The sequence below is a fragment of the Schistocerca gregaria genome, chromosome 4 (genome assembly GCF_023897955.1).
Source record: "Schistocerca gregaria isolate iqSchGreg1 chromosome 4, iqSchGreg1.2, whole genome shotgun sequence".
Lineage (NCBI taxonomy): Eukaryota > Metazoa > Arthropoda > Insecta > Orthoptera > Acrididae > Schistocerca > Schistocerca gregaria.
This window is the reverse complement of record NC_064923.1, coordinates 256,492,203-256,509,788: the sequence shown is the minus strand read 5'-3', so window position 1 is coordinate 256,509,788 and position 17,586 is coordinate 256,492,203. Positions and strand designations below refer to the sequence as shown.

Genomic DNA, 17,586 nt, shown 5'->3' with positions numbered 1-17,586 from the left:
TCACAGGTGACAAGACTTGGTTTTATCAATACAGACCTACCACAAAATGACAAAGTGCAGAATGGGTCTCCAGTCTGCCAAGACCAGAGAAGGCCTGAATGAAATCAAAAAGTGAAGACAATACTGATTGACTGTTTTAATGTCCATGGCACTATCCACAGGGAATTTGTTACCACTGATAGTACCATACATTTCCAGTATTATTTAGGTATCATAGATTTTTATAGACCTTGTCAAGAAAATCTCTCGACGGCGCATACCTAGAGGGTGCCGCACCCAGTATATTGCTGGACTCAATGGTAGCAGCAAGGAAGCTCTGAAAAAGTATGAAGAACTGTACAACAAGGACCCCTTCTCAGAGGAAACGATCCAGGTAGGTGAGGAACTGATGTCTGGTATATCCAAAGCGAGAAAGGAAAAGTGGTGAAACCTCCTACAAGAGACGGACATGAAGCACAGCAGTAGGAAGGCATGGAAACTGGTCAAAAGTCTCAGCAACGACCCAAGAGAACCACAACCAAATTACAGTGATCAGATAGCTCACCAACTACTCATGAACGGAAAAACTAAAAGGAAGATCAGGAATGGCAAAATTAAAAGAAAACTGAACGAGGAGATTAGCTTCCTAGCTCGCCCGTTCTTCATTCAGGAGCTACACGATGCCATCAATGATTTGAAAAATAATAAGGCCGCTGACCTCGATGATCTGAGACCTGAGCAACTTAAACATTTTGGACCGGGAGTACAAACATGGATCCTAGAGCTAATGAATCACTGTATTACAACAATGCAAATTCATAAACTGTGAAGGAAAGCTCCGGTTATTGTGTTACTAAAACCAGGGAAAGACCCAGCTGAAGTTAAAAATTTTCGGCCTGTCTCACTGCTTTGTCATTTATTTAAAGTGCTGGAGCGAATGATCCTCAAACGCATAGCCGATTATGTGGACAAAGCCCTCATTAACGAACAAGCTGGATTTCGACCAGGAAAATCATGCTGTGGCCAAATCCTTAATCTCACACAGTACATCGAAGACGGCTATCAGAGAGGAGAAGTAACTGGGGTCGCATTCCTGGATCTCAGTGCAGCATATGACACAGTTAACCATAAGTTGCTTACCCAGAAAGTGTATAATGTCACTAAGGACTACACCCTTTCTATGTTCGTGAAATGCATGCTACAGAACAGACGCTACTATGTAACCTTACAGTCTAAAAACAGCCGATGGAGGACACAGAAAAATGGACTTGCACAGGGTAGTGTCTTGGCTCCAATATTATTTAACATCTATACCAATGATCTTCCCATCAGCCACCAGACACGAATGTTCATATATGCTGATGATGCAGCAGTGGCCACACAGGATAAAACCTTTGAACAAGTGGAGGAGAATCTCACAGGAGCCTTAACAGAACTTGCTACCTATTACGACGGCAATAATCTCAAACCAAACCCTAGTAAATCTCAAGTATCCGCCTTCCATCTTAGGAACAAACAAGCCAAACGGAAAGTCCGAGTCATGTGGCAAGGGGAAGAGCTGAAACATACAAACAGCCCAAAATACCTGGTAGTAACATTGGACAGAGCACTTATTTTTAAGCAGCACTATCACAACACTAAAAAAAAAGGGTCTGTGCCAGGAACAACATACTGCGGAAGCTAACAGGTTCATCGTGGGGAGCTCAACCACATGTTTTGCGCACCACAGGTCTGGTGCTGAGTATCTCAGCAGCGGAATTTGCGGCGCCAGTTTGGAGGAACTCTGCTCACACTAAGCAAGTTGAAGTCGCCGTAAACGAAACTGTACGTATTGCCACAGGATGCCTCAAACCAACTCCCACAGACATCATTTATCCCATCATAGGCATAGCACCACCCACTATCCGCAGACAAGTAGCCGCCGAGATAGAAACATCAAAACAAATGAATGATCCCCCGACACCCGTTGCATATGCACCGAAAACAACGTGTCCGGCTGAAATCCCGCAGGAGTTTCACTGAAACTACTGAAGAGCTCGCCACCAAGCCCACCGCAAGGCGGCTATCTCTTTGGGAAGAAATGGTGCCACACTCCACAATGGAACTACTTGAGGAGGGATCTGCAGGATTTCAACTACCTTTTACAACTTGGAGGTCATTAAACCGGCTGCGTACTGGAGTTACTGGGTGCAAATCAAACCTATTTAAATGGGGTTACAGTGATAGCGATAGGTGTGAATGCGGAGCAATACAGGACTTGGACCACCTACTGATTTGCCCAGATATGTCTATAACATGCACTAAAGATATTTTGAAAGTCAATGACAAAGCAAACTACGTTGCTAATTACTGGGAAGGGAAGATATAATTGGTGCATCCGGATACGGAAGAAGAAGAATCATAGATTTGTTGTACAAAAGGAGTCAGATGTTTTCTCCACAACAATGTGAGGGGAGGACTTTCTTCTTACTGTAGGACAAGGCACCCTCTCATTTGGCTGCAGTTGTAAAAAAGCACCAGTTCTCTAATAGCCTCCATTCTCCATATTCACCCAATTTGGTGCTGAGTGGCTTTTCTTAACTCCCAAAAATAAAAATTCACATGAAGGGTCAACACTCTGACAACATAACCAATATTCAAGCTACTACAACATGCGACTTTGACAACGTCCCAAGAAAGGTCCTTTCTTACAGTTTCACATGGTTGCGCGAACATGCTTGTATTGTAGAGGCTATGTAGAACACCTGAAGTATTAAAACCACCATATTATCTTTTCTCTATTATTTATTAATCCAGACTAAACTTTTTTAAATGACAGGGCACATATTAAAATTGAATTGCACAGTCTACATGTCAAAGTTATTTAAACTCTTGATCTTGCTATACTTTCAATTTCAGAAAAAATTAAAATTCTACATTTTGACATAAAAGCAAAAAGTTATGGCTTATAAGGGTCGCAACCTGGTCTCGAGCAAAACTGTAATGACAAAGTCACAAGACAGAGAAAATTAATTCAACTTCTTGGAAAATATTTTCTCCTTCACAAACAAAACAACACACCAAAGAAAATAGAAACATTCAATTAACTGCATGGAATCATAAACTAATCATCGAGGAAAGAAACATTAACAACATTCCATAAAACAATAACAATGGCAGCATCTTCCATACAATTAGCAACAAGACACTGACAATAACAGCTGGAAATGGACACACAATTTATGCTGCAAAGATCAAATGTTTTTAAGGATTATCAGACAGAATAAACAACACAACAATCAGAGAAAAATATAGTATTCGTGTACACATTAAGGAGTATAGAAACAGAAAGAGGCAAAATCACAAGAATTCCAGAAGAAGAAGAAGAAGAAGAAGAAGAAGAAGAAGAAGACGAATTATCAGATCAGTTAATGATTAGGACAATCATCAACCAAACTCTAGGAGCCTTCCATAAGTGATGTTTGAAAGGCTCATTTGTCAGTCCATATCTTTTTCAAATTGTGGAAAATAATTTAAAAAACTGTACCCGTCATTGGAAAATCTCCTGAACAGAACTCCATTAATTCATCCATATTTTTCTGGGTGTCAAATGTACCAGCTAGAAAAAGTTTCTTACAGTCTTCTTGAGAAGGTGCAACATTTGGAATACCAAATATTGATGAGGCAGCACATGTTGTAATGTCTGAATCTTCCAGCAGCTGGAAATAATAATAATAATAATAATAATAATAATAATAATAATAATAATGACGATGATGACAATAATAATAACAACAACAACCACAACAGCAGCAATAATAATTTGAAAAGTTAATCAATGTAATACCTTGTTTATCTCTGTTAGCAAAATATGGGTGTGAAATCTCATGGCTAGTAGATTCCTTTAGCAAATACACTTGGATAGAATAATAAACTTAAAGCTTTGGTCCGATTTTGTCCCTCAGTTTACTTTTGCAGCAATGAAACAAAGGAGACGATTAGTTAAGGGTTCTAGCTATACCTAATACTCGTGTAATGGTGCTTAAATATGTACCTTATTAATTCTCAACTCCATAAATATATGGTACAACTGTGGTTAACCAAACTAAGGAAGGAGGGGGGATGAAGCCGTTTAAGACAACAATTTTTTTTGGTTAAACCACAATCATATAATATGATCTACAGTATTTTCTTTTGAATTACAGTACATATTTTTGAAAGGTTTTGAAGGAGAAAAACTGTTTCTCCATTTTCTTGCAAATTGTCCGCAACAACCTTCATCCACCATGCACGTATCAGGGTCATTTATTTACTTCAAAATAAACCCTTAGACATATCTTTCTGTCTTTTAAATGTCTTTCTGCCATAATATGTATACATATAGTTCTCAGTCGCCCAAAAGTGCCTCACATGTGATCCACTTTCCTTGTATTTGGGAGTCCTGGTATACTATATTAGTTTCATTCTCATGTGCTTGCAATATCATTTCCTGTCATCGTCAGTGGAAGCCCAGGTGATGATTTTTCAGCCCATGTCAGACCTATCACAGTCCTTTTTGAAGCCAGCCTCTTAACACAAGTAGAACAATCATTCAGATGTCCAAGTGTTGAATTTTTAGCCTATTCCAATGTAATGAGAAAGCAGCCAACAATGCAAGGACTGTTGAAAGTGGAATGCCATTTCCTTCTTCCTATCTTTGAACTGACTTACCCAACCATTTATAGAGGGACCTATAGTTTAACATGGATTCTGGACCTGACACCAACTTAGCATTTTTCACATCAACAAACATTGCTGGAGGTGAAAGAAATGGTAAATGACAACTGATCTCTATTTCAATCCTTGGTGTTTGAGCAGCTTAGTAGTTTTATCAGTTGACAAACGGGGACATTACAGTCATGTCTTACCAAGAATGCAGTGACTACCAGTAAGGACACTATCTTCTATGTATTTCTGCTTATCAGCTGTTCAAAAGTAACCCAAACAAACAAAGTGAACAGGATGACAGCAGAAAAAGATATCACTCATAGATGTGGGGCATAAAGTCAATACATACATTGTTTGGACTTCAGAATCTTCAACAAATGCTTGTATTTTAGCCACACTGTATGCAAAAATGGTACTGTGGCAGAACAAAATCCTGCAATGGTCAATCTTTTCTCCACTGCTGGATCCTTTCAAAACAACTATGTCGGCATAAAACAGTATACCAATCCATGGTAACTATTTCTTCTCCTTTGTTGCATGAGCGTCATTAGGAAGACCCAGATGCAAGGTTGTTTCTTGACATGGACTAAAATTGGTTGGGGAAATTTTAGTATCAATTATGATGTTATGTGCAGCACAAAGTGATAGTAAGGATAAGAAAGAGCATTAGTTTCTTCTCCAAATTTTGCAATATTTTTCTTGCGACTACCACTGCGCCTCGGTGGCGGGATGTAGGTTACACAAGAGGCTCTGCAGCACTGGGGATGAATCCAACACTTTGCTCCATTGAGCTAGGGACGCTATCCATGGGGCTGTTGAGCAAGTAATGCTTTCAGAAGGTTCAAAGCCAAGCAATGGGAGAGCAGAGACTGGTCACGTGGGGTTTGCGGACTGACCGGCGAGACAATAGCCACAGCAGTGGATCATGCTTTGTCTACCAGCCCTCCTACTTTACAGACGTGTCTGCCTGCTCCTTCCATTGAGGGCAAAATGCTCTCCACTGCTACGCACAGTGCTCTGCACAATCATAGTAGATGACAAACCAAATGTACCCCATAGAATAGGAGAAGGCAAAAATCTCCATATTCTGGTAACTCCCTTTTTCATTCCATATCCAACAGTGAATAGTATCAGTCCTGAATGCCCACTTATGCTCCTTAAACCCATCCTGACAACTACAGTTAAATACTGTTTGAGACCCAAAAGCATTAAGCCCCTTGATATATTTTTGTAGAACTCCAAACATAAAATCTCCTTCCTCCGGGAAGGTGATAAGATTCTAAGAGATTGCAGGCTTTCCCGACTTTTAAGAAGCAGTCACAAATCCATTTCTGCGAGAGCAAGGAACATGCTGATTATGCGCAGCAGGCACACTCTTCAATCTTTTCCGGACATGAGGTCTAGTTTCTTCAATAGTGGGTGCTGTTCCATGTCTAGACTGATTTCCATCTTCAAGATAATTACCGTCAATCAAAGGCTATGACCATGGAGAACAAAACTCCAAATGCAATTTTTCAATGAAATTTACATATAACTCACTTCATTGCATAAAAATTCTCCCTTTTACGATTTCATGACTGATAATGGATATCATACCAAGCATGACAACACGGGCCTTTTCACCACTTCTAACAGCCACTTGTTAAAATTAAAATGTTTGTTTTTTATAAATTCTTTTTACAACTGAACAGTGAGCACTATACTAATAAATGACAATTTAGGCACGTCAAAGAGACAGGGTTTATCAACAAGCATCAATATTTGTGTCCTGCTGCCTGACTCTTCTTCCCCCACAACAGGCAGGCTTCAGGCAAGAACATTCAACAATGGTCAGCACCACAACCGAAGTGCTAAACAGAGGAGACTGTGTTTTGACAGTGTTTCTGGATATTGATTTCCTCTGCACGTTGTGCACTTCATCTGCTCAACCAATAGACTGGCAGTAGGATCACTATGTGAACTATCCAGCAAATTTAGCCCTGCAGCAGGTTTCAACATTGAGCAATGGAGGCTGTTAATGTTCAGGCACTGAAACATTATGCAAAGTGGAAGGTTTGAAATAGATGATCTATCTGTAATAACTCGGCAGTAAAGCATAGACCCAATTTGAAGTGCAAAATATCTAGTAATGGTACTCAATCATGCCATGCCCTGGAAACATCATACGGATGCAATCATCGGGAAGACAAAACAGAGGATGAAACTAGTAAAAATGCTTTAAATTCGGCAGTGCCAACCCAGAATCGGTGATCCACATGCACTAAACTTTCAGAAAGCCCTTACTGGAGTACAGTGCCTGCCTAGGAAAGCATCAAAAGCCCAATACGAAATAGTAGCAGCCGTAACGTTCACGGCTAAACTTCACCACACCGAAGCAAATGACACTATTTAAACTAATCAACACACGACCAATACTAGAAGAAAATCACAATGAAAACAGGAGATTATGGACTAGAGCTAGTAACAAAGGTTTAATAAAAGACTTTACCTGCAAGCCAATTTAAGAATTTAACATTACCCAGCTCCAAGTACCCTTACGATTCCATAGCTTTCTCAATCCAAAGGACATTTCCAAAAAACAATGAAATAATCGAACATATAAGAAGGAGAAGACTACAGTGACATGCACAAACCTTATCCCACTATCCCAAAATCCACCGTAACAGTCACAGGACAGTGAAGTGAAGTGTGATATTCCAACTAATTACCTCTTAACTGAGGTAGAAAACAATCCTTCCCATAACCCCAAACCCAACTCAGACACACCTATGACAGTGATGTGTAATTTAACATTGAAAATGGCTATCTATATTCATAAGTAGAAAATACACAAACAAAGTATACAGAACAGAACTGAACAAGGATACTTCAGTAACATGGGAACTACAACCAATTTTAAGCATTCAACAACTACAGAGAACTTGAAAACAAGTAGGGACAGTCTCATACCAATGACCAACAAAATACATTATGACAAAAGAAAGGTCATAGCAAACCAAAATACCACCCCAGCTGGGGTTTTCTCTGGTGGTTTTCCCTAGTCGTAAGGTGAATACTGGGATGTGAAACTCCACCAGGCACAGATAAATATCAAACAAAATGGCATGAGCCAAAGACAGACATGCAAATTACGCAAGGATCCCTCCAAATGAAAAATAAATAGTGCAACATAACAGCACTAACCTTGGCTGAAAGGGACGTGAATCCTATATAGCTGCCATCACCTGTAAGCATGTGGCAGTCCCTTCCATTGTCAAATTAAATAAATAAAATAAAATTTGAAAATCTCAATTTCTTTCCCCAGCTTATTTCACAACATATTTCTCAACATGGATGATACCTACACAATTACTATCAGCTAATGTGCTGCTGTGTTCCTGTAGTCATACTAGCAACGGACTTTTTTGATGGAACTGAAATGAGGAAAAAATAAATTCATACTTTTTGTGGAATGATTCATTAGTAAAGAGCCATTATGCCAATATAATTTGTTTACATGTCTTGTAAATAGAGACTTTCAAGTCTGCAAGGATATTTCCAAATTTGAAGCAGCGTCATAAGCCTTCCGACTAATCTGATGCAACCCATCATGATTTCCTGTCCGGAGCCAATCTTGTTATTGCAAGCTGCTCTTACACTCAACCTCTTCAACATATCTTTATGACAAAAAGTCATTTTAATGAATTCAAATGTCATAGGAATGTATTATAATTTCTAACAATTGCACAGTGTGTTTACATTGGGGTGTCTTATCAACAAATACATAAATTTCAGCTTACAACTTACCCAAAGTGTTCTACAAATAAATGGAGTAACCCCAATTAGAATCTTTTAGAATGTTGTAATTCTACACCAACATCCAAACTCTGCAAGCCACCTTATGGCATGTGGCGGACAGTACTTTGTTTAACTGTATTACTCCCCCCTCTCCTGTTCCAGTTGCGAATGGTCTGCGGGACGAACGAGTGCTGATAAGCCTTTGTGTGGGCTCAGATGTCCCTAATTTTATCTTCTTGATCTTTCTGCAAGATAAACATACGAGGAAGCAATATCTTGGCTGACTCCTCAAGGAATGTACACTCTCTATGCTTCAATAGTAAACCATACCATGGTGCAAAACGCCTCTCTTGCTGTGTCTGCCACTGGAGTAGGCTGGGCATCTCTGTGATGCTTCTGCATTTACTAAACTAACTTGTAATGAAACATGCTGCTCTTCTTTAGATCTTCTCCATTTCCTCTATCAATCTTATCTAGTCCAGGATTGCCACACAATATTCGAGTCACGGCTGAACAATGGTTATGTAAGTTACTTTTCTTGTTGATGGTCTACACTTCCTGAAGATTCTTTCAATGAATGTGTCTGGCGTCAGTCTAACCCGAAATTACATTAATGTGGTCATTCCACTTTAAATCTAGAGAAATGAGTTTCACATGATCGTTGTTCTTGAAACCCATGATGATCCTTACAGATTTTCAGTCCCCCCCAAATGTAACACGCAAGCATAAAACTATTCAAAGTGCTACAACAGAGTGACGACAGAGACTGTTCTTGAAAATGTGAATGACTGCACTTTTTCCAATCATCAGGAACACTTCAATCTTCCCATGATGTATGGTACCCTGTTGCCAGAAGAAGAGCTAGTTCTTTCACATAGTCTATGTAGAATCATACTGGTATCCTGTCAGGTCCAGTGTCCTCTCTTCTGTCAAGCAGTTTCAATTGGTTTCCTACCCCATGGTCAGTTGTTTCAACGTTTGTCATTCTGTTGTTTATGCAACAATTTAAAGGAGGAATTCCAGTACTATCTTCCGCTGTGAAACAGTTTTGAAAAAAGACATTTAATTTCTCAGCCTTCTCTCTGTCGTCCTCAATTTCAATGACAGAGTGTCTGGACAGATGGCTTTAATCTGTTTACTGATTTAACATAAGAACAAAACTTAGAATTTTCTGTTAATTTGGTAGACTTTTTGTCCAGGATCCCTGATAGCTTGTCAGTTTTCATCTATGTTATGAAAGAGAAATAAATCTCATCTACAGAGGTCCGCTCTACCTAATATTGATAACTGTTTCCTTACAATTACTCTTATTATTACAAAAAATAAAATAAAACATATTTATCATCTACAAATATACCTAAAAACAAAGATACTATATTCTTATCATCTATAAAAGATGACATACCTGCTGACTTGCTGACTCCTTTGACAGCATAACTTCTAAGGTAGGTGAAGGAGCATTAATTTTCTCTTGCGTAAGCTGCGAAATCTGCGATTGAGCTCCACCAGGTTGGTAGGGAGGGATAGTAAGGTTTGACACTGTGGAAGTATTGGCATCATCTCCTGAAACAGTGAACAATAATGTGAGAGAGAGAACTACCAAAACAAAATCTGTAATTATATAATACAATGAAAGCAAGTAGTATGACATCTACATGTCTCTGCTTTGGGTTTTCAGGTACAAAACAGTCAGAAAATGTCTGACACTTTTTTTGCTGGTGAGACTAAAATATTTGTGACCCCCCACAAAGCACTTAAGGAAAGCAGAAACGATCCAGGAGCTAGCTGAAGGCCTGTGCCAACACTACCGGAAACAGAACAACACACGATTTTTCACGGAAAATGTAAACAGTTTGGTATGGAAACAAAAGAAATCGGTTGAGTCCTTCTCAGATAGAATCCAAAACATCAATGTGCAAACAATTGTGCTGAGGAGAAATGCAGAAGCTGATGCAGTCACCTTACATGATGCTTAGAATAGGTCTTGTAATGTCTTCTTATGTAATACCCTGTGGACATGTCACAAATGAGTCACGACAGAGAATCCTTATGGTCTGGCCCCAACTATTAGAACTGCCACACAGCTGAAAGAAATAAATACTGCTACAAGAGGACATAATGACTATTGAGCCTTTGCCTCTGAAGTCGAACGTTACAGATGTGTACGTCGGCACCAAATGCAAAATGTCTTCTATCGGAATGTTATGAGTGTAGTCGAGTCAGTCATAAGGCACGAAAATGCAGGAGTCAGAGGCAAGAAAAACAGCAACCGAAAAAATATCCATTAAATGCATATAATAATGCACCATCCATCAGAAAGCATTCCCAGTAGAACATAATACTGTAGAGGTGTATGTGGAGACCGACTGCTGTTGGTTAGGCTTACTATACAGCGAGGAACAAAGGAACAAAAATTTTTAATACACACAGATGTGCATGAGTTAGATACAGCGAGGAACAAAGGAACAAAAATTTTTAATACATACAGATGTGCATGACTTAGTCATTAACGTATCAGCCAACCTTCAAAAAAATCGGGATATTCAGTTTTAAAAATCAGGAGATACAAATGATCGAAAAACAACTCATTTTCAGTATAATCCCGAGACAACTTATGTGAGTCTGTCCCTGCAATGTGAAAAAGCTAAATAATGCCTAAAAAACACACATGAAAAAACTGGAACAATGCAAAACGTTGATTCCATACCTATTATCTGTAGCACAGATGACTGCCACTAGTTGGGATGTTTACTGGATTTTAAATACAAACGTATTTTTCCCATAAAACATTGCCTGCCACATTCTATAACATATTTATACTTTTTTTGCCACAATGGAAAACAAAACACTGAATTAAAATAGTATGAATATGATGAATAAGGTACACATGAAATAACTGTTTACACAAAAATAACACTTTTCTGTGATTCAGGTAACAAACTAACACTCATCACTAACCACATCCGAGATTTGTACCAATTATAACAACACTGAATAATCAGCAACTTCACTTAAACTCAATGTCAACACACAAACGCATATCCAAACAGAGCACAACACTCAGCAAGATGAGTATATGTTCTACAAAATACACAGGAAAGAAGAAAAATAACAATCTATCTACAGGTCATCTGTGACTTCCCGAGTTCCATCAAATTCAATACATTTATCACATAAAAATGACTAATGAGCAAAGGAATTCTGACCATTGGCCATAACAATTGAAATGACAGCTTTCAAAAAAGATGTTTGATGACAATTAGTTAAAAACTGATAAAAATACTGGAACAATTGGGCGGTGGGAGAAAAATTGTAAAATCTGTCATCTCCCGCCTACATCAGGATAACTGACTGGTATAAGTTAGTATGAACCTCTTAGGCAGGAAGAGGCTGGGGCCTCCATATGACAGGTAATGGGGGGTATATGACAATGATGTGAGGTTATTAGGGACGACACTGTTAGACTTAAGCACTGGAGCTAAGGGTTTTCATGAGCACATGGAAGTGTCGCCACATGTTGGTGAAGAGTATTTTGCAATTCTTGGACTGGAATTCCCTTGGACTGGAATTCCTTGATAAACATCATGCTAAAATTGATCTTTTGTGGTATACAATTGAATCTGATGGAACTTTGTTTCTGCTGGGGACATCAACAGCAAGCAAGGCAATGTTGCAGGGTACACTGATCATGAAGGTGTTGCCAAGTGAACTTTGAAGATGTACACTAAGGACTGGTTCCCATATAACATATCATCAGGCATAGGGAAATTAGTCTGGGTTCCTGTAGATACCAATCTACAAGAGGTATTATGTGTGGTGATTATACTGGAGAGTAATAAAGAAGTGGATAAAATGCATTGTTTTGTGTGCAGAAGTGTGGCGCACATTTGTAATATAAACGGTGAATTTATGATTCCTGTTAGCCTAGACAATTTTGGCATGGATGAGGTTAGTTTGCCAAAAGTCTCAATGACTGACATTTTAGATGTTATAAGTTACCAAAGCCAAAAGCCGCAAGCAAACTGACAGTTCGCAAAAAAGTTAATCATTTAGAAGGGAGTTATTATAAGTGATGGAAGTATTAAACTACAAGTCATGGATTTGTTTAATACAGATAGTCCATTAGCAGCAACATCTGTTACACAACAACACTATATACCCAAGGGGAACAATACTTCGGTATATAGGAAACCACAATATGTCCAAAGGCATCTGGAACAGTTAATGGAGGAATTCAACGATCAGCATCTGGCAGAAGGAAGAATAGAACACCATTACAGTCCCGGAGGGACGGGAGGCAATGGCAAGTGTCATCATCCTCAAAAATCATCAGATGGTATGACGAAATACAGATTATGTTGTGATTACCAATACCTGAATGCTAAAACTACCACTGGTGCATATCTCATTCCCAATATTACTGAGACTGGACAGTTTAGGCCAAAGTAGGTATTTTTTCACAATGGGCCTCAGAAGCAAGTATCATCAGCTTGAAGTAGTCCGAGAAGATAAGCCAAAAACTGTCTTCACAGCACATGGCTTCATTATCAATATTACAGAATGCCATTTGGACTTACGAACACACCAGCTACATTTCAAAGCTAGAGATTTCTCCATGGCTTAAAGCCTAAGAAATGTGGGGCCTACTTAGGCGATGTCTTAGTATTTTCGAAAGATATGGAGAAACATGCGAGATTGTTAGAAGAAGTATTCAACAAACAGCATGTTTGACACTCAGTGAGGATAAATCCCATTGTACCTTGGACTGGTAGTTAGTGGAGAAGTTATGAAAATTGATCCTTGATTAATATCAGCAGTGCGTAACTTAACACCACAAACAACAAAGCAATTGCAATCATTCATTGGCTAATGTAATTATTATCGAAAATTTGTCAAGAACTTCACTGAAATCGCAGAACTACTGAACCACCTGTTAAAAAAGGTGTAAGATTTGAGTATTCGACAGAGTGTCAAAGGGCATTTGAAACACTGAAGAAAGGCTGCACATCAGATCCAGTACCGATATTGCCTGATTCTGAGATTCATGTCATGCCAGCAATAGTGCAGTTGGTGGTATTTTGATTCAAAACATAGATGGTAATGAATACCAAGTGGCTGATGTCACTAAACAAGGTGGAGCAGACCTGTTTTAATACTGAAAAAAGGATGTTAACAATTACAGAGTATATAAGTAGACAAGGGAGAAAATTCCCTGATTTCCCTGTTAAAAATATACTTCCCCCCACCCCCCTCAGGACCATAAAACTTATCAATCCTTTCCATGGTTAAGGTACTATACACATGTGTAGAACTTCCCAGCACTTTAGGAAATGAAACCCAGCAAAAAACACATTTTCGAAAAATCTTTGAAGTGCACCAACATGTATGCTGCATTTTTTCATATTATGAAAGTATATATTAGAATTCCACCAAATACAGCACATTAGTTTCCAAAGTACTGAAATCTGGATTGCAATTAGCTTTTATAAGCCAATCATAGCTCATATCACATGATCTCGCCAGCCAACGACAGCAGGTATTCGGAGCATAGGACACGTCAGCCAATAACAACATCACTGTTAATTAGTGCAAACATACAAATAGGAAAACTTAATGGTTTAAATTAATATAGTTAGTGTAGTTACATGAAAAGCTTTTATGTATAAGCTCTTCTTTGCAGGTTTTACACTTTAAGATGCATCACACAAATGTGCCAGTAAAATTTTAAATAATGCCATAAATGTCTGGTCTTGAAATTTTTTCTAATTTGCTGGTCCTCATAATGTTAAGTTTTAAATGAGAGTCGAATGCTATGTGATTTAAGAAATTAAGCCAACATTCTCACACATAACATAATTCATCTTGCACAAAAGGAAATTACTTTGAAAGTAATGCTTTTCAAACCACCATTCGCAATATGTTTCTGCGACCTGTTGGAAAGAGATTTGTTTCAGCAGTTGCCAGAGAGCACCAGAAAATAGATATTACTGTGTGTCCACAGCTAAGATGCTGTAGGAAGCCCATATGTTCATATGTATAAAGCATTAAGATATCTTACATTACATCACAAAAGAAACAGGACATTAGAGGCCACCCCAAGAGTATCAGAATTTGGCAAACCATAGTAAAATGCATGATTCAGCTTTACAATTTGTACAGAAACCAGATGGCAGTTATAAGAGTCGAGGGACATGAAAGGGAAGCAGTGGTTGGGAAGGGAGTAAAACAGGGTTGCAGCCTCTCCCCGATGTTATTCAATCTGTATATTGAGCAAGCAGTAAAGGAAACAAAAGAAAAATTCGGAGTAGGTATTAAAATCCATGGAGAAGAAATAAAAACTTTGAGGTTCGCCGATGACATTGTAATTCTGTCAGAGACAGCAAAGGACTTGGAAGAGCAGTTGAACGGAATGGACAGTGTCTTGAAAGGAGGATATAAGATGAACATCAACAAAAGCAAAACGAGGATAATGGAATGTAGTCGAATTACGTCGGGTGATGCTGAGGGAATTAGATTAGGAAATGAGACACTTAAAGTAGTAAAGGAGTTTTGCTATTTGGGGAGCAAAATAACTGATGATGGTCAAAGTAGAGAGGATATAAAATGTAGACTGGCAATGGCAAGAAAAGCGTTTCTGAAGAAGAGAAGTTTGTTAACATCGAGTATAGATTTAAGTGTCAGGAAGTCATTTCTGAAAGTATTAGTATGGAGTGTAGCCATGTATGGAAGTGAAACATGGACGATAAATAGTTTGGACAAGAAGAGAATAGAAGCTTTAGAAATGTGGTGCTACAGAAGAATGCTGAAGATTGGATGCGTAGATCACATAACTAATGAGGAAGTATTGAATAGGATTGGGGAGAAGAGAAGTTTGTGGCACAACTTGACCAGAAGAAGGGATCGGTTGGTAGGACATGTTCTGAGGCATCAAGGGATCGCCAATTTAGTACTGGAGGGCAGCGTGGAGGGTAAAAATCGTAGAGGGAGACCAAGAGATGAATACACTAAGCAGATTCAGAAGGATGTAGGTTGCAGTAGGTACTGGGAGATGAAGAAGCTTGCACAGGATAGAGTAGCATGGAGAGCTGCATCACACCAGTCTCAGGACTGAAGACAACAACAACAACAACAACAACAACAACAGCTTAAAGTGCACCTTTGTATGCCCAAATTCACAATTAAGTAGGCCCCAACCTGATATTAATAAGCTTTACAGTGTGGTTTTCAGGATGTAAATTTTCTTGGCGTGCCAGTACTGTGCTATCTCATGTTTGGTTCATTATTATGGCATAATGCCATATATGCCAGGAGATGAAAACATGCACTTGAAGCTAGCCAATGGTGTGGAATGAAACACTTCGTTCCAAATAAATTGACTGTCTCAGCACAAAAGATTAACAAAAGAAATTTCTTCAGCAAAATTGCAAAAATAGTTTCACTGTTCTGCAAGACAATTAATGCTAGACTGACGGGAATAAAATAAAATCAGAAAACTGGAAAAAGTAAGACATTTTAGCCTTCGTAATTATGTGAATGTATTTTAATTCATTTGATAGCTTCCAGCCACAGAAATCCATTTGGTTTTCATTTGAAGTGAGAGCTTGAAATGAAGACAAAACCGCAAAATCACTAAACGTAGACACAGGTCACCTAGAGACTTTCTCCTCCCCACCACAACTCAGACTACTCTCTGCATGCGCAAATCTGGCAGCTTGAGCGTGTCAGAAAAGTCTTTTTGGGCAGCACCTTACTGCTTGTTTACTAGTAGCAATACAGTTAGCAGCCACACCTCAAGTAGACAGAAGCAGAAGAAGGTATCGCTCATACGCGACTGAACTGTGTATGTGCGTGAGCCAACTGGCAACTGCTCAAACTAGATAATGTAAACAACTGTGATGTCATACTCATAAAAAGCAGTTTATTGTTATGAAATACTGCATAGTCTTTATCCTAAATCCTTTGACACATTTTGCTGGTGGCAGACAATTGTGTGTGCACTGTATTTTGTTGTTGTAAATGGCGCATTTCTTTAGCAGCTTAAATTTTTTTTCTCTGATTTATGCTTTATTGTTCCAGTATTATTCTACAGCAGCAGGAAACAGTAACATTCTTTATTATGATTTCAGTTCTTACCAGTCAAAATTAGAAAATTTAACTGAACACTGGAAAATTCACATAATTCTAAAAAATTTCTGTGTTTTTCCCAGTTTTCTCCTGGATAAAAAAATTATTGGGTTTTTCCCGGACTTCCTGGTTGTTCCAGGGCACAAACCCCCAGTTTATTTACTGGATCACCTATTTTTGCTGTTATTTGTATGGTCAAAAATTATAAATTGTAACAAACCACATGTCAAACTGAGGAAATTTGATTACGAAGTTATTCATAAACTTGGTAAGAGGCATACCAATGCTGATACTTTACGCAGAAAAATCACAGTATTACAGACACTAGACAAAAGTGTGACTATGGCAGAAGGCATAGGCATCTGACACACTGTCATGCAATACTACAGCCACAGTTCATGACTCATGATGGTATACTCTGTGCAGACCATGCATGATGGTTCCAACAGCTTTCAGTAATGAAGTTTTGCAAGAAGTATCAACCATTTGACACAGTACCACGAGCTATGCTAAACAGTTGGATCTCAAGTTTGGTGTACCTGATACCATAATTACTCAACAATACATTTCATTTCCGAGTTAACGAAACAAATGCACAATTTGCTTCGCATTCAGAAACTCTGAACAATTCCTTTTCATTCACAAGGAAAGGGGCGAACAGAGAGGGTGCACAGAATTATTTCTGGAATTTAAGCTACTATATTAATAGCCTACACAGCAGTCACGATATATACATATTAAATTCATAGACTTGGCGTGCAACTCAACATTTCGCCATATGACGTGGTTTACGGTAGAAAGATGCTATCTCTCTGTGTCATAATAAAGCCCAAACTTAGAGCAAATAGTGAATAAGTAAAAGAACTTGCAAAACATTTACACAAAGTTTGGCAAAGAGTAAAACAAGCTAACACAAAAGCCTTAGAACTTCAAGAACAGAAGGGGCAACATGTATGCAAACTTCCACAGAGTCAAATTGGTCAGTAATTACTGCAAACCAACCTATACACTCCTAAATGT

At 38.6% G+C, this 17,586-nt stretch overlaps 1 protein-coding gene across 3 annotated transcripts in view; it reads right to left on the bottom strand.

Moving 5' to 3' along the window:
* LOC126267032 (claspin-like) overlaps positions 1–17,586 on the bottom strand; it is a 166,409-nt gene that overhangs the window by 77,494 nt on the left and 71,329 nt on the right. For all 3 annotated transcript variants that reach the window (XM_049971818.1, XM_049971819.1, XM_049971817.1), the window contains 2 exons: positions 9,848–10,005; positions 3,506–3,677 (listed from right to left, as the gene is read on the bottom strand). In XM_049971818.1, coding sequence (XP_049827775.1) covers positions 3,506–3,677; positions 9,848–10,005 — 330 coding nt within the window. The remainder of the gene's footprint in view (positions 1–3,505; positions 3,678–9,847; positions 10,006–17,586) is intronic.